Source organism: Propithecus coquereli, unplaced genomic scaffold, assembly GCF_000956105.1.
Source record: "Propithecus coquereli isolate 6110/MARCELLA unplaced genomic scaffold, Pcoq_1.0 Scaffold8, whole genome shotgun sequence".
Taxonomy (NCBI): domain Eukaryota; kingdom Metazoa; phylum Chordata; class Mammalia; order Primates; family Indriidae; genus Propithecus; species Propithecus coquereli.
In genome coordinates this window covers 16007584-16033613 of record NW_012154173.1, presented here as the reverse complement: position 1 = coordinate 16033613, position 26030 = coordinate 16007584, and the positions used below count along the sequence as shown (strand labels likewise).

The 26030-nt window shown below is 40.2% G+C and overlaps 1 protein-coding gene across 2 annotated transcripts in view; it reads left to right on the top strand.

Annotated features, from left to right (window-relative positions):
- Positions 1-17209, top strand: part of ADHFE1 (alcohol dehydrogenase, iron containing, 1) — a 38388-nt gene extending 21179 nt beyond the window's left edge. For both annotated transcript variants that reach the window (XM_012663168.1, XM_012663167.1), the window contains 6 exons: positions 2084-2236; positions 4123-4221; positions 7137-7215; positions 7382-7478; positions 10005-10162; positions 16677-17209. In XM_012663168.1, the coding sequence (XP_012518622.1) occupies positions 2084-2236; positions 4123-4221; positions 7137-7215; positions 7382-7478; positions 10005-10162; positions 16677-16760 (670 nt within the window). In that variant the 3' untranslated portion in view covers positions 16761-17209. The remainder of the gene's footprint in view (positions 1-2083; positions 2237-4122; positions 4222-7136; positions 7216-7381; positions 7479-10004; positions 10163-16676) is intronic.
- The last annotated feature ends 8821 nt before the right edge of the window (positions 17210-26030 follow it).

Sequence of the window (26030 nt, the reverse complement as noted above, 5' to 3'; positions counted from 1 at the left end):
CCCAACATTCAGTTCTTTATCTGCTTGGAGAATCATCTTTCAATTCCACGGGAGCATCCCCTCCTTGACAGAGCCTTTACTGACCCTCCTTGCCCCTCTCCTCAAGTACAAGTGACCACTTGTCCTTCGTTCTCGCCCAGGTATTGTTTCTGAGACACTCTGTCTTCAAGTGCCTGTCTCCCCACTGCATTGTGACCTTGATGATAATCAGGCCATCATACTCACCTCTCTATCTCTGCCTCTTGGCACAGTGACTGTCACATCACAGGTGCTGAATTAGTCCCTGTTGAATGAAGTTCACACAGGCAGGCAGTGACAGAGTTAGGATCCACATCCAGGTGTGTCCAAGTCTGTGGTCTGCTTTCTTCACTGTGTTATGCTGCCTGCCAAGAGACTGTTGACAATCGTGTCCAACTCCTTTCTGTTCAATATCGTTAGAACTTTGATGAGCTGTCCCCTAATAATCTGGAAATAAAGGAAATAAGATTACCCTCCCTAACTGTAAACTGCATAATAAGTACATCATGGCCCAAAGCAGTCACTTTAGGTGAATGATTCAGAGGCCCAAAGACTTCACGGTCAATCAAGGCGGAAGACGGGCTCAGAAGGAAGGAGAATGATGGCAGTTGCTCTTCTAGCTACTGTCTGAGGGAGAAAACACCTGGCCCTAGGAATTTGGCTCAGTGGCCTGTTCTAAAGGCGGACAAGCTGTGTATTAAACCTTCGAGGTATTCCCCTCGCTAGGACTCCATGGGCATGCTGACCATAAATTGGCCATCCTGGGCTTGACCATAAGGAGAGAAGACTCAGGTGTCTGTCCCACTCAACAGTTATGCTTCTCGTTGTAAATTAATACTATGGCTTCCGGCTTTCCACATAGTTTCTGTGAGCTCAGCTCAGCAAGCCTGCCCTTGAGAAAGAGATCTGCTCTTTGATTCAGAATCTAGATGCAATCTAGATGTGCTGCAAGGCTGGAGTCAGATTCTGGACCACAGCTGACTCAGTGGGGAGGCCACCCTGTCCTCCCCATGTGGACACCTCATTCTTGCATTGTTCATGCATTCCCTGTTTAGAACAACAAAGCCATAGCATCCCTCTACCAACTGCTTTTCAAAAATTTTTCTAATGCTTTGTTCAAAAAATAGTTATCTGCTTCTCACATGTAGAAGAAAGTAAATCCTTCATTCTAAGACTGAAAACTCTAACTCATGCAAAACATAGTTCCCGTTACATTGTGTTCCCACTACATCATTGACCTGGATGATGAGGGCTCTTCTCGTCTTCTGCAGTTGATGAGCTGGAACGCGTGGCAGGCCAGCAGGTGGAGGTGGCTCTGTAGCTTAGTTCTTGAAATCACCAACTCTGAGATTCAGGTGCATAAGAAGAAAGGATCAGATTTTTTTTCAGGCCAGGAATTAATAATAATAGTGAATAATAAGCTTTTCAATGAGTCAGGCACTATTCTAAATACATGTGTCAAGTCATTTCATTTTCACAGCTGCACCATGAAGGAGGACTGTCATTTATCCCTGTCCTAGAGTCACAGGAAGGGTAGTGCCTCCTGCCAGGTCCACAGCAGGATGGTCCAGTGCCAGGGTTTACATCTGGGCAGCTGACCCCAAAGCCTGTGTTCTCGCCCACTACACTGTACTCTCAGTAGGAGTCTAGTCTAACTATGACCCTCCTTTGGTAATATAATTGATCAATGCAAGTTATAAAATGGTAAATATATTCTACAAGGAAGTCATTTTTTAGATTAAGTGCTTTTTTGTGGCTCAAGTGTATAATTCAGCATCAAAATGATTTATTTACACTGGAATGGGCTATATATGATCTTATACATACTGGTCAAAAACACTGTAGTGCTGTTAATGTAAACTTGAGTCTATTAATTTCTATAATAAGCAATGACTGTCGTGGATGGGAGGCTGGCTGGCGGAACGCATTGTGATCATCAGCATTAGACAGCAGCATATCCGCAGCACAGCAAGTACCAAACGTTTCCACGACAGTTTGTAATCCTAATGGAGGGAAGGAGGAAGACCACACTTTCAATCTGTGCATTTTAAATATTTCCTGTTAGCCATGCTCTGGAGTCATACACTGCCCTCCCCTACCACATGCGGAGCCCCTGCCCTTCAAATCCCATGATGCGGCCGGCATACCAGGGCAGCAACCCAATCAGCGACCTCTGGGCAGTCCATGCGCTGCGGATCGTTGCTAAGTATATGAAGAGGTACGTCACCCCGAAGGGGATAGAAACAGAACAGAAAACCCACATTTTGTCTTCACATGAAGGATAATGTGCCTGATCCTGAAATGTCCCGAGCAGGTCTTTTCACCAGAAGATCAGTCTGTGGACCTACAGAAGCACCAGACACCAGCAGCCTCTGGAGGGATCAGAGGACTGAGCACATGAGAATTGGGTCCTTCAGCCTGAAAAGGCAAAGGCTGCCCGGAGACAAAATAGGAGTCCCTAATTTATGAAGGATGCAGATAAAATAAATGGAAGAGTGTTCATAAAGCCTCAAACCAAAGCTAGGATGAGGGGAGATGTCCCTTGTGATTTGGCTACCCAGGGCGGAACTGAGAACCACACAGGCAGACGGTGGCTGCGCCCACCCAGGCCCTGTCCAAAGGCCCTGTCCATATCCACTGAGTGAACGCACATGAACTAAATTTAAGAAACCATGGAAGAGACTGTGAGATTGCTGTCTCAGGAGATATAAAAGGCAGAACATGTAAAAGGATTCCTGAAAGGTTGTGAAAGATTTATGACTATAAATACATACATACACCCATTTCTAGCCATAGGCTATGGGAGAGCACATGGCAATAGGCTCCGGAGACAGCAAAGATATTCTCAGAGATGAAAGCTGATACCTGCGATGTTAGGACATATGCAAAGTCGGACTGACTTGTGTATTGACACATAATGGAAGGACAGAGCACAAGCAGGCTAGGCCCAGACGTGAACATGGTGTCTCCTCTGGCCTTGAGCTAGAAGCTTCACTGGTCGGGGGTTAGGGAGGCCTTGGAATTGCATTTTTTAGTAGAGCGGGGGGGAGGGACTCAACGATTTCAGGCTCGTGGGAGACCCCAGTGAAGTACAGCAACATTTGGCCAGGTAGAAGTGGACACAGATCACAGGGAGCCAGCTTGTCTGGCAGTGACAGAGGCTTGGAGAGCCACAGTGGGAGGCGAGGCGGCACAGTGGACAGCTGAGAGCCCCATCATCTGCTGCTTCACCTTGTCACTCGGGGAGTTGGAAACTAACATTGGGTTTTGCAAAGGAGGCATGAACACCTAACCATTCCAAATAAAAGGAGAAAAAAGGCTGTGGTACTTTTATTTCATAACAGGAACCCTTACTCGACAGAATCACAAAAAAAAAAACAAATGAGAAGTGGGTTTGCTTGGCAGTCTTCAGGCTTCCTCCCTTGGGGAGGGTTTCCAAGCAGTGAATGCAGGAAGGCTGAGCAGAATCTGAAAGGGGCCTTTGAGGACTTGCTTTTCCAAAATGGCACTGGGGACCCCAGAGCAAGCAAGGGTGTCCTACAATAATATCCACTTCCACAGTAATGGAAGAAAAGATGTGCAGCTCCCAGAGGTACCAAAGAGGCCTTGGGTGGGTGCATTTGAGGCAGTGTCACCAAGGATAGCTGGCCTGGCTGGGTCTGTCCTGCACGTAGCCCCAGGCAACAGGGGTCACTTCAGCAAGCCAGTCTCTCTTGGTGCATTTTGAGAATAAGTTTACTCTATGCTCATTCACAGCTGCCGTCAAGGTCATTGACAAATGAAGAAGAAGAATGAGTCTCAGGGCACTTTCCTAGAGCAGCTCTCGCAATCCAAGAATCAGTGTTTTGCTTCCCCTGGTACTTTTATATTACATGAGCAGCCTGACAGCATATTTATTATGCCTTTGCTAAAACCATTGATGAGAAAATATGTTTCCCTTTGGTTTTCATTTAGAAGACAAGGCATCATTTGAATAACTTGTCTAATTTTTTTTCCTACCAAGTAGCATTTCTGTTTTTCCAGATCTTTCCTTAAGGCAGCTCTTTATTCAGCAGGAAATGCCAATGTTGATGTGTTATTGTTAGGTGTTTATATCACTCACAGGGCTGTCAGAAATCCTGATGATCTTGAAGCAAGGTCTCATATGCACTTGGCAAGTGCTTTTGCTGGCATTGGCTTTGGAAATGCTGGTGTTCATCTGTGGTAAGCGAATGTAAGATTTTATTTCTTTACTCAAGTTATTGCTTTAAAATATTTTAATATTTATAATTCAGGATAGGTGGTAAAATTTAAATATGCTGTAGAAGGAAGAAATTTAACTTTAGGTCCCTAAATATTTTCTTAATTCAAATGCAGTTTATTGGGTCATGGATTTTTTTAATAACAGCTTTTTAAAATATAATTCACATACTATACAATTCACACAATTAAAATGTATAGTTCAATGATTTTTAGTATATATACAAAGTTGTATAGACAGGCCACAATCAGTTTTTTAACTTTTTTTTTTGAGACAGAGACTCTGTTACCCAGCCTAGAGTGCAGTGGTGTCATTATAGCTCACTGCAACCTCAAACTCTTGGTCTCAAATAATCCTCCTGCCTCAGCTTCATGAGTAGCTGGGACTACAGGCATGCATCACCATGCCTGGCTAATTTTTCTGTTCTTTGTAGAGAAGAGTTTTCGCTCTTGCTCAGGCTAGAATTTTTTAACATTTTATCATCCCAGAAAGAAATCCCATAGCTCCTAGCTATCACTCACCAGTCCCTCCACCTCCCCCAGTACTAAGCAACTACTGATTTACTTTCTAGCTCTATAGATTTTCCCATTCTGGACATTTCATGTAAATGGAATCATATAATATGTGGATTTTTGTGTCTAGCTTGTTTTTCTTAGCATAAGGTTTCCAAGGTTCATCCACGTATCAGTACTTCATTCCTTTTCACTGCCAAATAGCATTCCATTGTATGGATATACCACATTGTGTTTATCTGTTCATCAGTTGATGGACATTTGGGTTGTTAGGCTTTTTGGCTATTATGAATAATGTTGCTGTGAACATTTGTGTACAGGTATTAATTTCTCTTGTTATATACATAGGAGTGGAGTTGCTGGGTCATGTGGTAATTCTGGTTTAAATTTTGAGAAACTGCCAGATTGTTTTCCACAGCATCTGCACCATTTTACATTCCCACCAGCAGTGGATGCGGGTTCTGCTTTTTCTACATCTTCACCACGTGTTGTGGATTTTTAATACTCAAATGCAGGATTTCTTTCTCCTAATCGCTCACAAAAGAAACGGGATCAGAATGTTTGTCAATAGCCCAGAATTAATCTCTTTGATCAGAACTTCATTGGTATGTTGCTTTAAATTGAAAACCAGTGAACACTGAGAATTAAGAACAATCCTGTGGTAGGAGGAGTACAACGAAATGGTCATCCTAGACTCTGCCGCTGATGGGGGCATAAATTGGTAACACCTTTCCAAAAACCAAGTCAGCAAAATGTACCCGGAGCCAGAAAAATATTTATACCCTTTGGCCCACTAATTCGCTTCTAGGAACCTAGCCTAAAGAAATACCCATGATATGATCAAAGAATTTCCTTGTAAGAATGTTCGCCTAAGTGTTATTTATAATTGAAAAATTGGGAAGCAACTTAAATTTCAACAGTTGGGAATGATTAACTAAAAGTACGGTACTTAAAGAATAAAATAAGTCTGTTAAAAATAATATTTTAGAACATAAAATTATATAAGAACATGTTTACAAATAATACTAATTAACAAAAGCAATGTATAAAACTATATGCACCATATGATTATAAATTAAATATATGCATTAAATGACTAGAAGGAAATAGGATTATGGGTAATTTTTATTTTCTACCAAAAACATAGACAACTATTAAAAGCAATCAACCTAAAATATTAAATATTGCTAGGAAGTTACCTTTGAAAATCGTTTCACATCATGAAAGCACACTAAGCAGTAATTTTCTGAATACTATGGAGCCCAAGAGAAGTGAAGTACATTCCAAAGCACCCAACAACTCAGAGAACCAATAGCTTCCCATCTGCTTCATGCAGGATGGGCAGGGTACACCTTTTGTTGGATAGATAATCATCAAGCTCACTAAAATACTTCTTTCTATGAAATGTGAATCTTATAGATATTCATCAAGCTCACTAAAATACTTCTTTCTATGAAATGTGAATCTTATAGATATTCATCAAGCTCACTAAAATACTTCTTTCCATGAAATGTGAATCTTTTGCTGGATATCCACAAAGTCATCCAATAACCCACATTAAGACTTACAGACCATTTTACTTGTGTGATGCATTTTGTTTTCAATATATTAACTAGTCACAATGTTTATCTTCTGAATCATCTAGCCAACTATAATATTTCCCTATTTGTTCACTGAGAATTTAAGAGGATATAAAGAACTTCAGTGCAAACAAATCCATGATGCCCTTTCTTGGTGAGAACTAAATCTAAATAAATCCTTAAGATAGAATTCAGGCACAAGAAATCAGTCAAATAGAACTGCTTAACAGAGCCTCTCAGGCTAGAATAATCATTTATGACTCAACTCCATTAGTGTAAAACATTTGAAAGGATCTATCTGTTATTGGCGAGACAAATCACTGGTGGGTCAAGCTTGCGTGTCGTCAAATGCAGCACATCTTGGCCTACAAGACTCCCCCCAGTGTCATCAGCTGGTGCAGGAGCACACTGCCAAGGAGGTGCCAAGGCAAAACAAAACACATGCCCAGAGCTTATGACAGAAACTTCGAAGTGAATTCTCCAGTATTCAAGATCATAAGGTTAACCAGCGTGTTTGGGGAGCTATTTCTGGATCAATACCTTTAAATGGCGTACAATTCTCTGAGCATTTGAATTTGAACATTTCAGAGGTTTTGTTAATGTATATACTAAACGTCCTGTGCATCATAATATATCCTTACATCCAAGAATACAGAACATATAACTTTGTGAAGTCACAATACTGTGCAAAGACTGTAACGGGCTCTGTCATGAGATTTTTCTTTGTATTGTTGACTTGAATCTTACTATCTATATGTCAACATAAGGATTTTCTTTCTTTTCTAGCCATGGAATGTCTTACCCAATTTCGGGTTTAGTGAAGACATATAAAGCAAAGGATTACAATGTGGATCACCCACTGGTGGTAAAATAATTAATATTAATAAATTAATTAAATCTTATCTTCTTCACAATTTCCATAAATATATTTGTCGATTCTTGACTGCTCAGAGTACAGGGTAACGTAGCTTAATATAATATCTAGAATATGCAGGGAAACACATTGGTCACCGTGTGTCATTTCTCCCCAGCCCCATGGCCTTTCTGTGGTGCTCACGTCCCCAGCGGTGTTCACTTTCACTGCCCAGATGTTTCCAGAGCGGCACCTGGAGACAGCAGAAATATTAGGTATGGACTATTACTCATAAATCTATGACCCACACAGATGGAGCATTTCTGAAGATACACCGTAAAGGATAATAACAAAAAATGTTGCTTCGGGGTCACTTAATAATAAAATGCCAGTGACTTACCCAAAGCCCTGTCTAGCATGAAAATTCTGTAATTTTATGCTTCTAAGAGTCTGTTCACAATTAAATGGAATCAAATATTGATTCTGTTACATTTGTAATAATATTTTTTCCCCTGTTTTCATCCCAAAGGAAAGTATAACTCTCTATACTTTTAACGTTATAAATGGCTTTTCCTATGTTTAATTGATAATAAAATGACTCAAAATCAGGAAACAACAGTAAATTCTCAATCATAGAGAATCAAAACAACTGGAAACTTTGTAAAAATATCGCAAAAGAGGAATCTGTTTGCCATACTGTAGAATAAATGACGTCTGTAATGGATATCTGCAATGCCTTTTGAATCTTACCAGAAATAAAATGATATTCAGGATAGCTTTCGTGGTAAGTAAAATGTTGGTGTTTTTCTAATACAAAAACTCTTTTAAGTAGACTTGAGGATTTCATTAACTTGCGAAACATCTTATTCCACCGCTTGTGTTTAGTTAGAGTAAGGCTAAAAAGAAAACTTCATTATGCTCTTCTAGCCCAGCCGTTGGAGAGATTATTTCCAGGGAGGTAGGAAGGACCGCAGACATCCTCTTGCCAGTGCGCCCGCCAGTCCCAGGTGCTGTGCAGAGAATGTTAATGACACAAGCCCTGGCCAGGGAAGGTGGGGGTGGTTTCATTTCCTAGCTGGTGCTGCAGGGAAACAGCACCAAACATCTTGTGTCCCTTTTCCTTTTTGGACTGGAGATGTTGTTCAGCCATATGTCGGAACTCAGCTCCCTTTGTAAATACGCAAACCATGTAAATAGAGGGGAGCTAAAATCATAGGTGAGATTATGGTGAATGGGAAAAACTTAGAGAACTTAAAATTAACATTCCAGGCAACCAGCAATGTTATTGAAAAAGTAGATCCTCTGTTAGACAAACTCCAGGCTGGAAGAACCCACCCATTCTCTCTTCTTAAATAGGAAATTGTAATATTATTCCACATTTTTCTATTCAGTATTTTGATTCTCTATGTAATCTTAGATTTTTCTCAGCTTTAGACCAATGTATTCTCTTTCCTACCATCTCTTTTTTTTTCAAAAACACTTCATAGGAAACCACAGAGGTTCTGATGGTGTGTTTTATGGCAGCAATCCCGGGAACATAAAAACCTCATAAACCCTGTATCATGTGTCACCTCTCCACCTAATCCATATTTTAGCAGCCACTGGGTAATACAGACTGGTCTTGTCAGGCAAAGTTTACCTTTCATCCAGCTGCTCTCCCAGCTAGCCATGTATCTTGTTCTATTCATACCTTTTCCTGGATTACTGAAACAGTTCTCTCTGGCATAGAAGAAAAAGCTCAAAACCAATTTAATACTGTGCTTCAATAAGGGGGTGAACTGTACGTTCAGGTCTCCTTTTGAATAATACAAGAGAAAGTGTATGAGGCATTTGGATAGACTTCTTACAATGCTACATTCTGTCTGTAGAGTGCCTCGCTTCTGGGCAGTGAATGTGTTCGACTAGAATAGATAGGGGTTGGGAGATGCTAAGAGTTGTGAAATCTGTTCCCTTCCTCTGGGGACTTTCACAGCCACCCTGCCCGAGGGCAGAACCCCATGCGTGGCTCTTCCACATTGCCATCTCTGTGATTATGTGTATTAATTATTAAAATTGTATCAAAATTCTGCCCTTACAAATCTCCAACCCTTAGCAACCTTCTTGCTGCTTCACTGCTGTCATTATTATCACCTACATATGAAACACTGTTTCCTGACAGTCTTCGTGTTCTTGGTTCTGCCTAACCGGTTCTGTTACATTCATTTATAGGAACTTACCCCTTTGGCAACAGAGTCCAAAGTAAAAAGTTGTATAGCTATAGAGAGGAAATATTTTCTTCCCTGGTCGTATGTAATCCATTTTTTTCAGACTATTTTCTTCCTTTTTGGTGGTATATTTTGGAGTTTTTGTGCTTCTGTATCCTTGTCTCACAAGGTGTTCACAAAGGGTTAGCCTTTTTCTGAGATGCCGCGAGAAAAGACGTTGAACACATACACCTCTAGATGTCAGCAAATTCCAAGCCTTGAAAATTACGTAGGTTGAGTTTTTGTCCTACAGGTATTCATTCCTCCTCATCCAGACACCAGCCTTCTTTCTTGGTCTTCCTTCTGCACCTCTTTTCTTGGCTCTGTTTCTCTTCTTCCCACCACACGAGGGGCTACCATGTTGGAACTGGCAGTCCCTTGGAAATGTGAGTGTCGAGTGGAGTGAGCTCCCGCAGCTGACTGGGGCTGCCCCTGCTTGGTGTTAGGGAGATCTGTTCTGATCAGAATGTGCACACTATGCACTCAGCTGACCTGGTGACTGAACTGTGCCCAGAGCCTGTTTCTTCCTCTCTACAGTCTGCGCTTTATGTCTTCCAGGCGCTGACATCCGCACTGCCAGGACCCAAGATGCCGGGCCTGTGTTGGCAGACACGCTCCGGAAATTCTTATTCGATCTGGATGTTGATGATGGCCTAGCAGCTGTTGGTTACACCAAGGCCGATATCCCCGCATTAGTGAAAGGAACGCTGCCCCAGGTAAGGGACCACGCCTTCCTCACTCCCTGCAGTGAAGCACAGAGCTTCCAGAAAGACATGCCCCACTTGGGACGTGTCAGAGGGGATGAAACCAGGGGTCGTCCAGCAGTTCTCAGGTCTCCTTGACAACACAGCGGTTCTCTTCTTCCTGGCCCTGGGGGAAGGGGCCAAGCCTCTTTGCCTTTATGTTCTTCCACACAACTGTGGCCAAGGTGAGGCTTTCATGGGACACCTGAAAGGATCCTTTATGACAATTCAAGGTAAAAACAACCAAATCAATCTTCAGCTATGGCAAAATTTCCCTTTTCCCCATTTTGTTCTTTTAAGTGTTCCCATAAAAGTATGTGAAGCTGTTCCAAAAGGACCACTAAGATTCTTTTCCATTATAAAAGAATTACAAATTTCTACTACTTTGTGAAGAGTAGGCATGACTTCAAACTAACACTATTACAAAATTGCTTTTCAATGGATGTGGGAGATTCTATATTTTATACATATCTGTGGCACTGTGAGTGGTATTTTATTTGTTAAATGTTGCTAAAGAGTGTAAACTGAGCTGCCATCCTTCCAAACAAAAAAAACAGCTGGAATATCCACTCCCATGGCCTCCTGCTTACACAAGTGGCAGCGCTTTTCCCTCACTCTACCCCAGGGAAGCAAGAGTTCAGACTAGCTGCTTCTTCCACACTTCATCAGTGCTTAGAATGTTGACAGCCTCACCACTCACATGACAATATTTGTCTAGATTAGGTTCACAGACTCATCTGTCCACAGGAGCCAGGTAAGGAACAGCAATGAACAAAGTAATTTAAGGCATTACGGAGTGGTGGGGATTTTGGGGAGCTGGAAAACACATGACCCATCTAATTGGGTGAACCGCAGCTCAGCTACAGTTTATTATCACCAAAGAGAAATTCAGGTCCCAGTGTTGGTAGAACTTCCAACTTCCAAGAAAAATCAGCAATCTGGATGTTTGTGTTGAATTCCTTGGTTTCCAATGCACACATGAAACATTGTCCATGAGCCACCGGTTTCCCTGATTTAGATTCAGGCTCAGTGGGTTCAACTGCATCTAGAAATATAAATTAATGAAAAACACAGGCATCTCCAAGTATAGCAGAGCCCCCTAATTCTAACCCATAAGTCCATGGGACTAATAGCCAAAAAATATGACTCTCTAAGGCCGTCACAGTTATTTTACCCAAACCTACTAGACTATAAGTTTCATGAGGGCAGGAATCTGCTTTGCTCATCCATCCCTCACTGCACCTAGTGCAGGCTAGTAAACGTGCTACATGAACACATACCTGCTGCCCTCTCCGCCCCAGGTGAGCTTAATGGCCGAACAGTGGTAACTTTTTGAGATGTTTCCTTAGACTGACTAGGACTCAACCAAAGACAGGGGAGCCATGAAAGTTCATCCAGGGACACCATACACTGAGTGGTCACCACGATTTTAATGTAGCTTCTGGCTTTATGGCATGGTCCCAGTGATAATGCCCACTCCGCAAGGGCCCCTCCCGAAAGATTCTGCTTGGTTAGCCCAGGAAACTATTCAGGAATATGTGTTTGTCCACCTCCAAGAATGGTATCCATGATTTTCAGATGAACCTGTATGATATTATTGGCTATTTGATTGCTGGTGGCAAGGCAACTTCCAGCTATCAGCATATATTGGCAAGTGTTTTCTGTTCTAATTCTATCTGTGATCAGACATTCACTTTCAAAAGCTATGACAGCAACAGACCCAGACTAACATTTGAGACCCCCCACTAAAATAGCAAGCTAATTAGAGATCATTCTGAATGCCTCAGTGCACATGCCATACTGGGAAACCACAGATAGCAAAACCTTAATTAGACAAAATGAATTTTTTAGTTTCACAAAAGATGAGAGGTAAATGGAATCTTCTGAATATAAGTTGCGTCTTAAAGTTGGAAGCCAAGTTTTCCTCAAACTATATTCATAAAGCAGCACCAAGGTGTATGCTGCCTGTTTTCCTTTGATCATGTTTTCATGATTAGGAGAAACATAGTTAATTTCAATTAACTAGTACTAGTTCCATTTTGGAGTCGATGTGATTGAGATATGTATTATCTTCTTAGATTCATAGGACTTTGGAAAAAATCCTAGAAACAAGCCCATCCATTTTGCAGATGAAGAACTACTAAGAGTGTTTTGTTTTGTTTTGTTTTGTTTTCGTGTTTGGGGTTTTTTGGCAGGAGTGAACATTTTATAGGAATGCTATGGCAACTTCAGAAAAAATTCTGAAGTAGACTAATCACATGCAGTAGATTAATCTTCACTTAATAGTTATTTACAGGATTTAAGGCAATGAGAAGGATATATTGGTTCCTGCAAAGAACATTGCCAGAAAGGTAATTGAATGTAGTTGACATTTGATAAAAGTTCTTTTCTGCTCAGCAATGAAGGATTGGTTTTCTCTGCAAGGAACAACCAGGGTAGTATTCCTGACCAAACACCACAGCCCATACTCGTGGCAGCAAAGAGCAGCCCTGTGTACAGAGGCTTCCAACTGCCCCAGCCAAGCTATAAGGCGAACAGGCAAGAATAAATTAATCTTCCAAGTTGGAGTTCTGAAACCTCTGGAAAGAAACATTTACATTTCAAATCAAAACATTTCATTACTGAGCAGAGCTGTCTACCCAAATGAGCACTTCCACTCCTTGGTAGACAGGCCAGCTGAACTGTTATTTTATGAATGTACTAAAAGTAGAAGTCTGAATTTATTTCAGTGCCCACGTTAATCAGTAGTCCTCCGATTTTATATGTCTGTAAATAATAGCACATCATTGCTTAACACATGTTAATTTCTGAGAGAGTTTGGCTTTCATATGGCATAGCTGATCCGTGTAGGGACACGTCACAAACGTTATGTCCTTGCCCTGTTCAACCAGTCACTGGAGGCCAGAAATGTGAGAGAGAAATTCAGCTCGGGCTGGGCCTCAAGTCTTTCTGGGGGTGCTGAACTACTTCACCAAAGACACACAGGACCATGATAAGGGCCTTGGAGCTCATCAGATAAGACTCTCCTGTTATAAACAGAATAATGTGATGATCCTCCGTGGTCACAGAAAATGCTGAACTTCAATTCTTGACCCTACCACAAACATATGCATATGTAATCGGGAACAAGTCTCTACCTTGCTATAGATTTCTAGAATTACTCAGGGTCTCTAAAAGATCTGCTGGGATGTAAAATTTTGCCTTCGCCTCACCCATACTCATCAGCATTACCCCCCACGTCTCTCCCATCGGTCCACCCATCCTTCTTTCCTTTTTGTTTTTTAAATTTATTTTTTAAATTGTGGCAAAATATCCATAACATAAAATTTACCATTTTAACCATTTTTAAGTGTACGATTCAGTGCCATTAAGTACATTCATAATGTACAACTATCACCACTATCCATTTCCAGAACTTTTTTTATCATCTCAAAACAGAAGCTCTCTATCCATTAAACACTAATTCCTCATTCTCCCCTTCTCCCAGCCCTGGTAACCTCTATTCTACTTTTCTGTCTTTATGAATTTGCCTATCCTAGGTACCTCCTATAAGTGAAATCATACAGTATTTATCTTTTGTGACTGGCTTATTTCAGCTAGCATAATGTCTTCAGGGTTCTGACACCTGTAGCACATGTCAGAATTTCATTCCTTTTTATAGCTGAATAACGTTCCATTTTATGGGCATACCACATTTTATTTATTTGTTTATCTACTGATGGGCACTTGGGTTGTTTCCACCTTTTGGCTGTTATGAATAATGCTGCTATGAACTTTGGTGTACAAGTCCTTGTTTTCAATTCTTTGGGGTATATACCTAGGAATAGAATTCCTGGATTGGGTTGTAATTCTATGTTTGACTTTTTGAGGAACTGCTGCACTGTTTTCTGTAGTGGCTGTGCCATTTCACATTGCCATTAACGATGGACGAGGGTTCTGATTTCCCCACATCTTTACCAACATTTGTTATTTTCCGTTTTTTATAATAGGCCATCCCAATGAGTGTGAAGTGGTATCTTATTGAAGTTTTGATTTGTATTTCTCTAACGCTTAATGATGTTAAGCACCTTTTCATGTGCTTATTGGCGATTTATATATTTTCCATGGAGAAATATCTATTCCTTTGCCCATTTTTGAATTGAGCTGCTTGAGGTTTTTTGTTGTTGAGTTGTAGGAATAATTTTTATATTCTGGATATTAATGCCTTATCAGCTATATGATTTGCAAATATTTTCTCCCATTTTATGAGTTGTCTTTTCACCCTCTTGATAGTGTGCTTTGGCGCATAAAGGTTTTTAATTTTTATTTAGTCCAGTTTATCTTTTTTCTTTTGTTCCCGGTGCTTTTGGTGGTGTATCCAAGAGATCATTGCCACATCTAATGTAAGATTTTCCCCTATGTGTTCTTCTAAGAGTTTTAGGGTTCTCACTCTTACATTTAGGTTTTTGATCCATTTTGAGTTAATATTTCAATACATCCTTCTTTGTTTTCATTCTTCCTTTTACTTGGCAAACAATTATTGAGAGCCTACTGTGTACCATGCATTGTGTGGGATACAGTGAGGAAGAAAATGAAGTCCTTTTTCTCTCTCATGAAGCTTATGTTCTAGTAAGGGCAGACAGACAGTGAACAGCTAGCTATAAATAAGATACAAATGAAGTGATATGAAGGAAAACCTGCGTAATGAGAGAATGATCTTGTGGGGACAGCGCGGAGGGAGACCCCGCGAGGATGGTGAGAGGGACTGTGACTTCCAGGCAGAGCGCGGAGGCCCTGAGGCAGGTCAAGGTCAGGCTGTTCATGGAACTTAAACGGGTCTGTGGGACTAAGGGAGGTGAACCCACGGAGAGGAGTCGGAGCCGGGGTGAGAGCAGGGCCAGAGCAGGGCGGGCGCGGAGGCCGTGGCTTTGCAGCACTCGCGACAAGAAGTTATCCCAGAGCGTCACGCACAGGAAAGGACGATCCGATTTATACTGGAAAAAAAATCACACTGGCCGCCGTGGGGAGAACGACCTCTAGGGGGCGAGAGTAAAGCAAACGCGGAAACGGACCGTTTCGAAGGCGTGTCGAGGAGGGCGGGGGTGGACGGCCTGTCCCGGGCTGAGGTGCCGTGCGGGGTCGGAAGTGCTCGTTTCTTTTATCTTTCCACCTCCGGGACGGGGCTCCCCTCCGAGCTGGGGCTGGCAGACTTGCCACGGGCTGGCCATGCGGAGCAAGGGATGGGGTCGGCGTTCTGTCTCGTACCCGCGAACTCCGAGATGCGACATCCCCCGCCCCGCGGGTAACGTCCATCCCCCGCCGATTGCGTCAGACGCGCGGGACGCAGAGCAGAGCGCGCGCAGCCCGGTCCTCCCAAGCTGCCCTGTTCCACCGGGTCCGCTCCCGAACACGTGCTCCTTCAGAAACACACCCCTAGACCCTTGAAAATGGAACCCCCAAATGGCGAAATCCTCAACTTCATGTAGGCTACAGGGTAGTTATCATCAAGTCTGGTAGTCCCCGCCCCAGAGGGATAAAGGAGCCGCTGACAGGAATGTAAATAACAATAGGATGTGCTGGCTGTCTTCACTGAGTTGGCTCAATGATAATCGTCGGAGAAATTAAGCAAATTTGCTTGGGAAAGTAGAACATTTTAGTTAATAGAAAAAAAGGAGTCACTTGGTCAGGCACGGTGGTTCATGCCTGTAATCCCAGCACTTTGGGAGGCCGAGGTGGGCGGATCACTTGAGCCCAGGAGTTGGAGACCAGCCTGGGTATCATAGCGAGAGCCTGTCTCTACAAAAAAAAATATTTAAAAGTTAGCCAGGCTTGGTGTTCGGTTGGCTGAGGAGGAAAGATCACTTGAGCCCAGGAGTTTGAGGTTACAGTGAGCTATGATCATGCCACTGCATTCCAGACTGTGTGACAGAGCCAGACCCTGTCCCTAAAAGAGAGAGAGAGAGAGGGAGGAGAGGGAGGGAGAGAAAGAAAAAGGAAGAAAAGGAGAGAGAGAAAGAAAAAAGGAGTCACTTGTTGCATGTAGCTTGAAAGTTAATGTTCTGCTAAAGTCCTTTTGAATATATTTTAAATACAAGTTGGAAGTCAAGGACGACCCAGTTCTTTTCCTTGGCAGCACTCGCTGTGCCTGGGACAGAGCTCTCTGTGCACAGAGAACCTGGCAGAAGTTGTTGACTGACCTAGTTTGGTCATTATAAAGAGGTGTTTTCCCCGTAGTTGGTTTGGGTCTATACATTTGGGCAGAAGGCTGTTGCCAGGGCATAAAGCAAGGGGTGATGGCTTTCGAAAGCTTTGTGGGGAAGAGGCATTACTTGATAAACCTCTAAGCTGAAGACCAACTAGTGTAAAGCATACAAAAAATACCACCTTTAAAGTTATGACTGTTATCAAGTCATTGTTTCTTATAACCAAGTTAATTTACATAATTCTATAGCTCTTACAAACTGTCTTTTCAAAGCGCTGGGTAACTCTCTTTTATTTACTGTTTCAGGAAAGGGTCACCAAGCTTGCACCCCGTCCCCAGTCAGAAGAGGATCTGTCTGCTCTGTTTGAAGCTTCAATGAAACTGTATTAATTGTCATTTTAACTGAAAGAATTACCGCTGGCCATCTTAGTTCTGAAAACAAAAGTTGATCTAGTTAGAGCTTTGTCTTTTTATCACCACACAACTTACCTGCTACCAATTTGAATGTGATATAAATGTCTCCTGCAGGATATTCCCTGATGCCTGGAGTCAAGTTACTTCCATAAAACAGGCTGGACAAATGCCCACTATGTCAGACCCCTGGGATAGATTTCAGGTGTTCCTGTGTCTAACCCTACAGAATACTCTGCCCTTCCTCCATGTAGCAAATGGGCAAAAACTCAGCATCCATCAAAAGTGTAAATGTATATGTCCTATGCTGAATAACTAGCTGCATGTCTAGAAATTTATCCTGTAGAAACACTAGCACAAGTATGTAAAGAAATGTGGTAGGGATGTTTCTGGCAGCACTTTTTCTAATAATGAAAAATTTTAAACAACATAGATATTCATTGATATTGATATTCATAAATAAGTAAATCATAATATATTAAACAATGGACTACTATGGTGCTATTAATAGGTGTGAAGTAAATGTGTTGGAAATATGTCTATGATAAACTGGTTAGTTGGCAAAAAAGCAAGTTGCAGAATAATTATATATTAGTACCATCTGGTTTTTACTTTTTCAATTATATATAAACCTAAGTCTACACAGAAATAGAAAAGAAAGATGCACATCAAAATATTAAAAGTTATCACTGAAGAAATGGAATTTGGGGTATAGAGAATTAAGAGAAAATGTTCACTTTATATTTTATACTTTCACTTTTTATTATATACTTTCACTTTTTATTTTATAAACCTGTAGTGTTTGGATTTGTTAGAACAAGCATACATTACTTTTCTAATTTTAAAAAGGGGGAAGGGAAAGAAAGAAAAATATTATTTTAATGTTTTAGGTTAGATTTATTTTATTAAAATACTAGTAACTAATACTTAAAAGGTAAAAATAAATCCAAAGGGATAAATTATTAGAGACCAATCCTCTGGTGAATAAATTGTTCTTTTGAGGAAAAACACTAACATGCTATGTGGCAATTCCCTCTTTGGAAAAATGTTACTGGTGCTTAGAATAAATTAAGTCAAAAGCAAGCATTTTTGTAGTTTATAGATTTCAGCCTCACCAACAGAATCTAAATAGCATGTTAATCTTCCTCCCTGATATTTCCAGACTACAGAAATCTCTAGAGCTCATTTTTCCTCACAAAGGTCAACCCACTGATGTTTGCCTGCTCAAGCGTTGGCAGTATAAATCTCAGTGTACTTGCAGATTTACTCATATTTTAAATCGAATTAAAGTGTTAATCTTATAAATGAGTAATTGTATACATAATTACATCAGGATTTTTAAAAACAGATGAGGAAAGCATTACTGTGCCATTCAACCTTCTGTGGCCCACTTTATCTCTATGAAAGTCTTTATTTTGTTGAGCTTTTAAAATAATGTTTATTGGAGGTTTTCCCTAATTACAAATGGAAAATATATTCAGTACAAAACCTGGTAATACAAAGATAAACACAAAAGAAAATATTTAATAATTGTTCATATTGTACCATCCAAAACATAGCTACTTAAAATTTTTGTATATGTTTCTCGAGTAATTTTGTATGCACTAATATATATTATATAGTTATATATGTGTCTACATTTTCTATTTAGAAATGATATCATTAAGTTGTAATTTTAATTTAAACATTCAAATTATTTATACCAAGTGCCCAAAAGGCAAGCGTAAGACAGTACCGAGAGAATTTCAGCTACACCTTGCAGACCATATCTAGCTAGAATTTCCTCCAGCTTTTTGGGAGAATCATGGAGATTGAGAGCAGAAGCTGTGTGCGAGTGAAGCAGAGAACAGCTAAATGCCGCCAATCTGAGATCCTTCAGGAAACGTTAGTAAAAATTGTTAAAGAATGTCTCAAAATACATTTGGCATAGCAAAACCTTTATATATATATAAATACATATATATATTTGTATGCTTTTTCCCTCACCATAACCACCTCAAAAGCAGTCCAGGTAAGTTAGAGAACTCATAACATATTCTGCAATGTGATAGGACATAATTATTATGGAAGACCAGGGGTTGAGGACCCTGGGTTTTGCTCCAGTCCTGTCTGAGGCTAACATTATTCAACCAAGGCTTCTTCTAGCTTGAAAATGCTATGACTAGATTTTATGTATTACCTAGTCCTTAATGCAAGATTTTCGAATTTGGGAAATTTAAGGTAAAATAATTTGAGAAACAAAAATGCATTCTCTCTTCTTCAATGTTCAATGCCTTTGCTAACAGTAGCCAGACGTCTAAATGTGACTCACCAAGAGAAGTGTTTGATATTCATACTGATGATGACTCTGTAGAGGAAGAATTTAAAGGTCAAGCATGAAGAAACAGATTTAGGAAGGCTTAATGTTTTTTATCTTGATACCCATCATTTTGGCCCTTACAAATAGAGAATATGGAAAAGATGTGTTTTGTGACTTAACCAGCTATTAAATAGAAGCGTGAGATAGGAAATTAGGTCTGTTTCTGTAAATCAAACACTTTCATGTCTCAGAGATAACAATTGAGTGCATTTTCTAATTTCATATTCTATTTTTCTATTGATTTCCTTTAAGAAATATTCTTTGGAGTCGCAGCCCTATTCATATGGATGAATTTATTTGCCAAGTCAAGGAAAATTAATAGAATGGTATTAAAGAGTTTTAAGATATTATTTTCATAAAACCATCATTTATAGTGGCATTTTCTCTTAAAATACATGTACATCCCTAATTTATTGTTTGATACAAAATACTAATTTGTTCCAAGCAGGTCATGTTTCTATGATTTATTGTCAAGTGCCACAGTAAATAGTTGACTCGTTCTGCATGCCTGTCCCCTCTCTCTGCTCAGGAAGGGCTGTGTTGGGCTTGGCATTGTTTGAGTGGCTGCAGACACAGCTGCAGGGTGTTTTCAAGTGGTCAGTGAAGTCAGCTCTTGTAAAATACAGACAAGTACAGTATCAACATAGAGAGAGAGAGAGTAAAAATTGCTTTTCTGGCCTTTTAACCCTGAGAAAGATTAATGGTTGTTTGGATTAGAAACTGTACCCTAATGAGGGGCCGTTGCCTCTGGGGAGTAGGTATAAGAAAGGGGACTGTTCACCTCCGGGTCGACATTGCACAGGCTGCAAGTCTCTGATGACAAGCGACCCCAAGCCAGACAGCTGCCTGGGCTCTGCCAGTAAGTGCCTGGTCCTCTGGGAGCTGTTGAGGGGACCAGGCCATCACCATCACAATGGCCCGGGGGAGGCGATCTCCAGAGCCAAGCACACTTTGAATAGACAGAAATCCGGTTCTTGAAGCCCAGGGTTGAATTACTGGCAGCTGGAGGTGGGAGGGTCTAGTTTCTCCTGCTATTATTCCCCTGTTTTTCCAAACACCCCAATCACTGTCAGAATAAATGCGATCTCCCTACAAATTGCGATAACTGTTGGAGATTTTGTCCCGTGTGAAATCCCTCATGAAGCTACGTGCAGGACAGCTAACTTGAAAGTTACCCCATTTCGTTCACTCTGGCTTTAAGTTTATGGCTTTTTAATTTGAGTGTTTTTAATTGGTTTTCCAATTTATAAAATTGGAAACTGATTAAAATAATCGTGAGAGAAAAGGAAGAAAAGAACTACTCATCACTCTATTACCCAAACACAGCTGTTAACATTTGATATATTTCCTTTCCATCTTTTCCATTTGGGTGGTGTAATGTTCAGCTCTTTTTTTAAAGCATTTTCCATGTTGTCACATAATCTTCATAATCATTATTTTAAAAGGTACACCATAGTTTATCAAATAGGAATTTAATAATTTATCCTTATTGTAAGCCATCAAGATTTCTTCCAAATTTTTTTTCCTACCAATAACTTAGCAATGAATAAATGAATAATGTGTATGTTGCTTTTTTCATATTCCAAATTAATTTCTTAAGTTATAGTCCCCCCAGTTGAATTTTTACATGATAATACAGACATTTTATGGCTCTTGGTTCATATTGTCAAATTACATGTAACTCACTATTGTTTTAAGTGTTGTGTCCCCTTTCCTTAATCTTACTGGTCTTCAAAATAAATACTAGTGCAAAGCAACAAGAAATGGAACAAAGTTCATTCCCATGGATAGACCGGGGCTAGACTACTTGTACAGATCTGCAAAAATCACTGGTGATTTTTCTTTCATGTCAGTATATCTTAACAGTTCATATGAACAAATTCAAATTTTCAAATAACCTTAAGAAACTTGCTTTAGTGTAATATCGTTGTCTCTCAAGTGAAACTATAAATCACCACATCTACTCTTCTTTGTCACTTACTTTTTTTCCCTTCTGGGACCTTCTCTGGCTCCCTAAACCTATAAGCCCTAAACCTTCATGGTCCTCAGTTTTGCTGGCCAAGAAAAAAAACCCAAGAGGGCAACATATAAATGTTCTTTTCTGTAAGGGTGTGCTAGAACCATCCAGGCCTGTGAGCAAAAGGATTGCTACACTATGAGGGAGGTGGGTAAGGCCAAGGAACCACACCACCAAGATCCCTTCCAAGGGTCTGAGTGCTCCTGTGATCAGAAACCTCTGGAAGCTTTGCAGTTGTGCACCTGGGCCCCAGGATGGCTTTGGCAGCATTGCCTGGGGACGAGTGTGAGCTTCATACCATGCATTGCATATTAGAAACAATGTTGGTAAAAGAAACCACTATGTTTTATTTTAGTCAAGCTGGTAGGTATGTTGGGAGCTCTAGTTGTGTTTTTAATTTGTATTTCTCTAATGGCTTGTGATACTGAATATCTTTTCACATGCTAATTTGCCATCTGTAGATCCTGTTCCGTTCAGTGAAATGTCTGTTCATGTCTTTCACCCATTTTTTAATTGAATTGTTTATTTTTTACTGTTGCATTTGGAGGATGCTTTATTTATTCTAGATACAAGTTCTTTGTCAGGTATGTGGTTTGCAAATATTTTCTCCCAATCTGTTGTTTGTCTTTTCATTCTCTTATAGGGTCTTTCACCAAGCAAAAGTTCCTAATTTGATGAGGTCCAATTTATCACTCTTTCCTTTTATGCATCATGCTTTTGGTGTCAAATCAAAGAACTCTGCCTAGCCATAGATCTCTAAGATTGTCTCCTAAGTTTTTCCTAAAAGTTTTCATTTCACGTATAAGTCTGTGATCCATTTTGAGTTAATTTTTGTATAAAGTATAAGACTGAGGCTGAAGTACTGTGTGTGTATGTGAATGCATGCACACACACAAGAAAGAGAGCTTATGGATGTCTCCAGTATCATTTGTTCATTTGTTGAAAAGACAATCTTCCTCCATTGAATTTTTTTTATACCTTTGTCAAAAATCAGCTGGGCATATTCGTGTGGTTCTACTTCTAGGTTTTCTATTCTGTTCCATTGAATCCATGTGTGTCTCTCTCTGCCAATACCACACTGTTTTGATTACTGTAGCTATATAGCAGGCCTTAACATGGGGTAAACTGATTTCTCCCACTTATCCTTCTTTTTCAGAATTCTTGTAACTACGACATGGGTGGAACTGGAAAACATTATGTTAAATGAAATAAGCCAAGCACAGAAAGACAAATCTAACATGTTCTCACTCATCTGTGGGAGGTAAATATTAAAAACAATTGATCTCATGAAGACAGAGAGTAGAATGATGGTTACTAGATGCTGGGAAGGGTAGCAGGGAAGCGGGGGATAAAGTGGGGATGGTTAATGGGTACAAAAATACAGTTAGACAGTTAGATAGAATGAACAATATTTGATAGCACAACAAAGTGACTGTAATCAACAAGTCACGGTATACTTTAAAATAATTAAAAGACCGGAATTGGAATGTTCCTAGCACAAAGAAATGATAAATGCCTGAGGTGATGGATACCCCAATTACCCTGATTTGATTAATTTACATTGTTTGTCTGTATCAAAACATCACATGTGCCCTATAAATATATACAACTATTATGTACCCATAATAATTAAAATTTTTTAAAGATATTTTTAAATTGTTGTACCTATTCTAGGTTCCACACCTTTCAATATAAATTTTAGGATAAATTTATCTATGTCAAGAAAAAATCTTACTGGGATTTGATAGGAATTGCATTAAACCTATTGATAATTTGGGGAGAACTGACATCTTTATATGTTGATTCTTCCAGTCCACAAACACAATATATCAATCCATCGATTTGGGTCTTCTATGATTTATTTAATCAGAATTTTAAAATTTTCAGGACACAGATCCAGTATGTGTTTTGTTACCTTTATACCTAAGTATTTGCTTTCTTTGGAGCAATTGTAAATGGTATGCTTTGAATTTCAGTTTCCACATGTTCATTGTTATTGTACAGAAATGTGATTTATTTTTGTATGTCGATCTTGTATCCTGCAACCTTGCTGTACTCACTTATTAATTTTAGAAGTTTTATTGTGGATTCCTTGGGATTTTCTACATAGACAATCGTCACCGGTGAATAGGGACAGTTTTATTTTTTCATATCCAATTTGTATACGTTTTATTTCATTTTCTTGCATTACTGCACTGGCATAATATTTCAGTACTATGTTGAATAAGAGTGATAAGAGCAGATATCCCTGTCTTGACCCTGATCCTAGGGGGAAAGCATTCAGTCTTTCAAATTTAGTATGATGTTAGCTACAGGTCTTTTGATACTCTTTATCGACTTAAGGAATTGTGTCATCTTTTAAAAATATTATAACAACATAGTAGCTTTTCTTACTCTCCAGTATTTATGCTTAGATAATTTACTGGCATTGGGTTATCTTTGTAATCAAAAACAAAGCAATCTTTTACTTTTCAATTATAATTCTATTCAGATATTTAGATATATCCATGCAGATATTTCTGTTTGACAGGTGAAGTTTTTAAAAACAAGAGACCCCCAAGAGGGAAAATGTCTTGCCCAAATTTACATACAAATCAGCATTGTCAGAGTAGGTCCTAGGGTATTAGTTCAATAACATTTCCTATAAACCTAATATTGATAATATGATTGAACCCTTAAGTGCCAAGCACTATAAGTGCTTTACATGCATCATGTTATTTAATACTCAAAACATAACTATGCTGTGACCACTGGGATTTACTCAGTGCCTGCTATGGACTGCACATTTGTGTCCTTTCAAAATTTATATGTTGAAGCTCTAACCCCCAATGTGATGATAGTAGGAAGTGGGGACTTTGGGAACTGATGAAGTTTGGAAGAGGTGATGAGGGTGGAGTCTCCATGGTGGGATTAGTGCCCTTAGAAGGAGATGCAGCAACCAGAGTGCTCTCTCTCTGCCACATGAATATGCAGCAAGAAGTTAGCTGCCTGCCAACCAGGAAGAGAGCCCTCACCAGCAACCGAACCAGCTGGGATCTTGACTTTGGACTTCCCAGTCTCCAGAACTGTAAGAAATGGATGTTAAGCCACCCAAGCTATGGTGGTTTATTACAGCAGTCCAAGCTGCCCAAGACAGTTCCAAAGAAAAGTATGAGTTAACATTAATTCAGTGTAGATTATACAAGTTCTGTTCTAGGCACTTCACATATTTTTCAATGTTGTCATTTCAGCAACCTCATGAATTTTTATCACACCTTCCTTTTCCACCAAACACACAGACGCACACATGTATCCCTTGGCTCGGGCCCAGCCCCTCTCACCTGGATCACTGCAGTCACCTTCAGTGGTTTCCCTGTCTCCATTCTTAACCCTCTGTAGTCCATTCTCACCCTGCAACCAGGAGGGTTTTGATAAAACACAGGTTATCTAAACATGGCTTTTCCTCAGTGAAAATCCTTTGGGAGGAGGCAGAAGAAAAAAAAAAAAGAATAAAATCCTTCAGTGGCTTCTCATGGCCTTCAAGAGAAGACACACGCCAGGCAGGACCATCAGGGTCCTGCCCCTGCCTCCGTGCCCAGTCTCCTGTCTCCCCAGCTTCTCACACACTCAAGAACTGTCTCAGGCCCCCACAGCTTTGTTCAGGCTGTTCCCTGTGCTTGAAACACCCTTCCAAATCTCATGGCAAACTCTGTACCCTGTCTCCTCTCCACCACCTCCCTAGGAAAGCACAGGAACCCAAATACGAGGTCTCCCCTGAACTCCTGTAACATCCTCTGCATGCCTCCACTTACTCCTCTGTGCCGTGAACACATCTTACTCTGCAATCATTTATTTTCTTGCCTCTCTCCCCCTCTAATATGTTAACGGGGGTAAAAGCCTGTCTTCATCACAGATCCTTATCACCTAGCACAATAGCTGGCATATACAGCAGTAAGTTAGCAATAAATATTTGCAGAGTAGAATGGAAAAGAGAGTGAAGCAACCAGTCTGATTTTTTCTCAGACAACTTGATTTTTCATTGGCCAAAGTCTGAAACTTTTTTGAGTAAATAAATATGAAACCTGCATGCCCAGGATCTTCAACCATAACCAGTGAATGGTGGAACCAACATCTCTTGCCCGTTATATCCTGATATAAAACCAATCTAGCAAAAAGCAAAATGTGTCCAGGGTCCACTTTTTTAAGTCACTGTCTGTGGAGTCCATTGAGAATGTTGGGAGAGCAGCCCAGGGATCCACAGAAGTTAGGAGCCTCCTTTTATAAATCAGTGTACAGAGAACCCAGTAGCTGAGCCAGTGAGGAACAACTTTATAAAGAATGACGATTTACCCACACAAAAGAAAATTCCTACCAGTAGGAATTTTCAACGTTACTGACATCTTAGCAGCTTTTCCATTATGCATCTGACATTTCCTCCTTCTTCAAAGCCTAATTTGAGTGCTTCTGATTTTTTGAAATGAAATAATAAAGCCATCAACACACAATAAAAGCTATGCAATATTTATAATCAGGGGTCTCTAGAGTATATTTATGTCACAGAACATATGGAATTACTAGACCTTCCCTTTTAAATTCCTTAAAACCTTCAGCTTTAGAATGAGAGACTAAACTCTTCTCTGGGATCTTAATTTTTATGTGGCTTCTTATTACCTTTTTATCCCTTCTAAAACTCTAAATCCCTTTGACATAGCTTTGGCTCCTTCCACAGCTGAATTGGCAGCAGGCTGATCTTTTTATTGGTGGGTAATGGATTTAGTTTGATTGCTGACACGGGAACAATGAGAGGATAAACAATTCCATTTGTGGCCATGAAATTCCCCATCTGTTGAGTGCGTTCATGACTGCAGAGCGCTGGGCAGAGACAGATGAATGA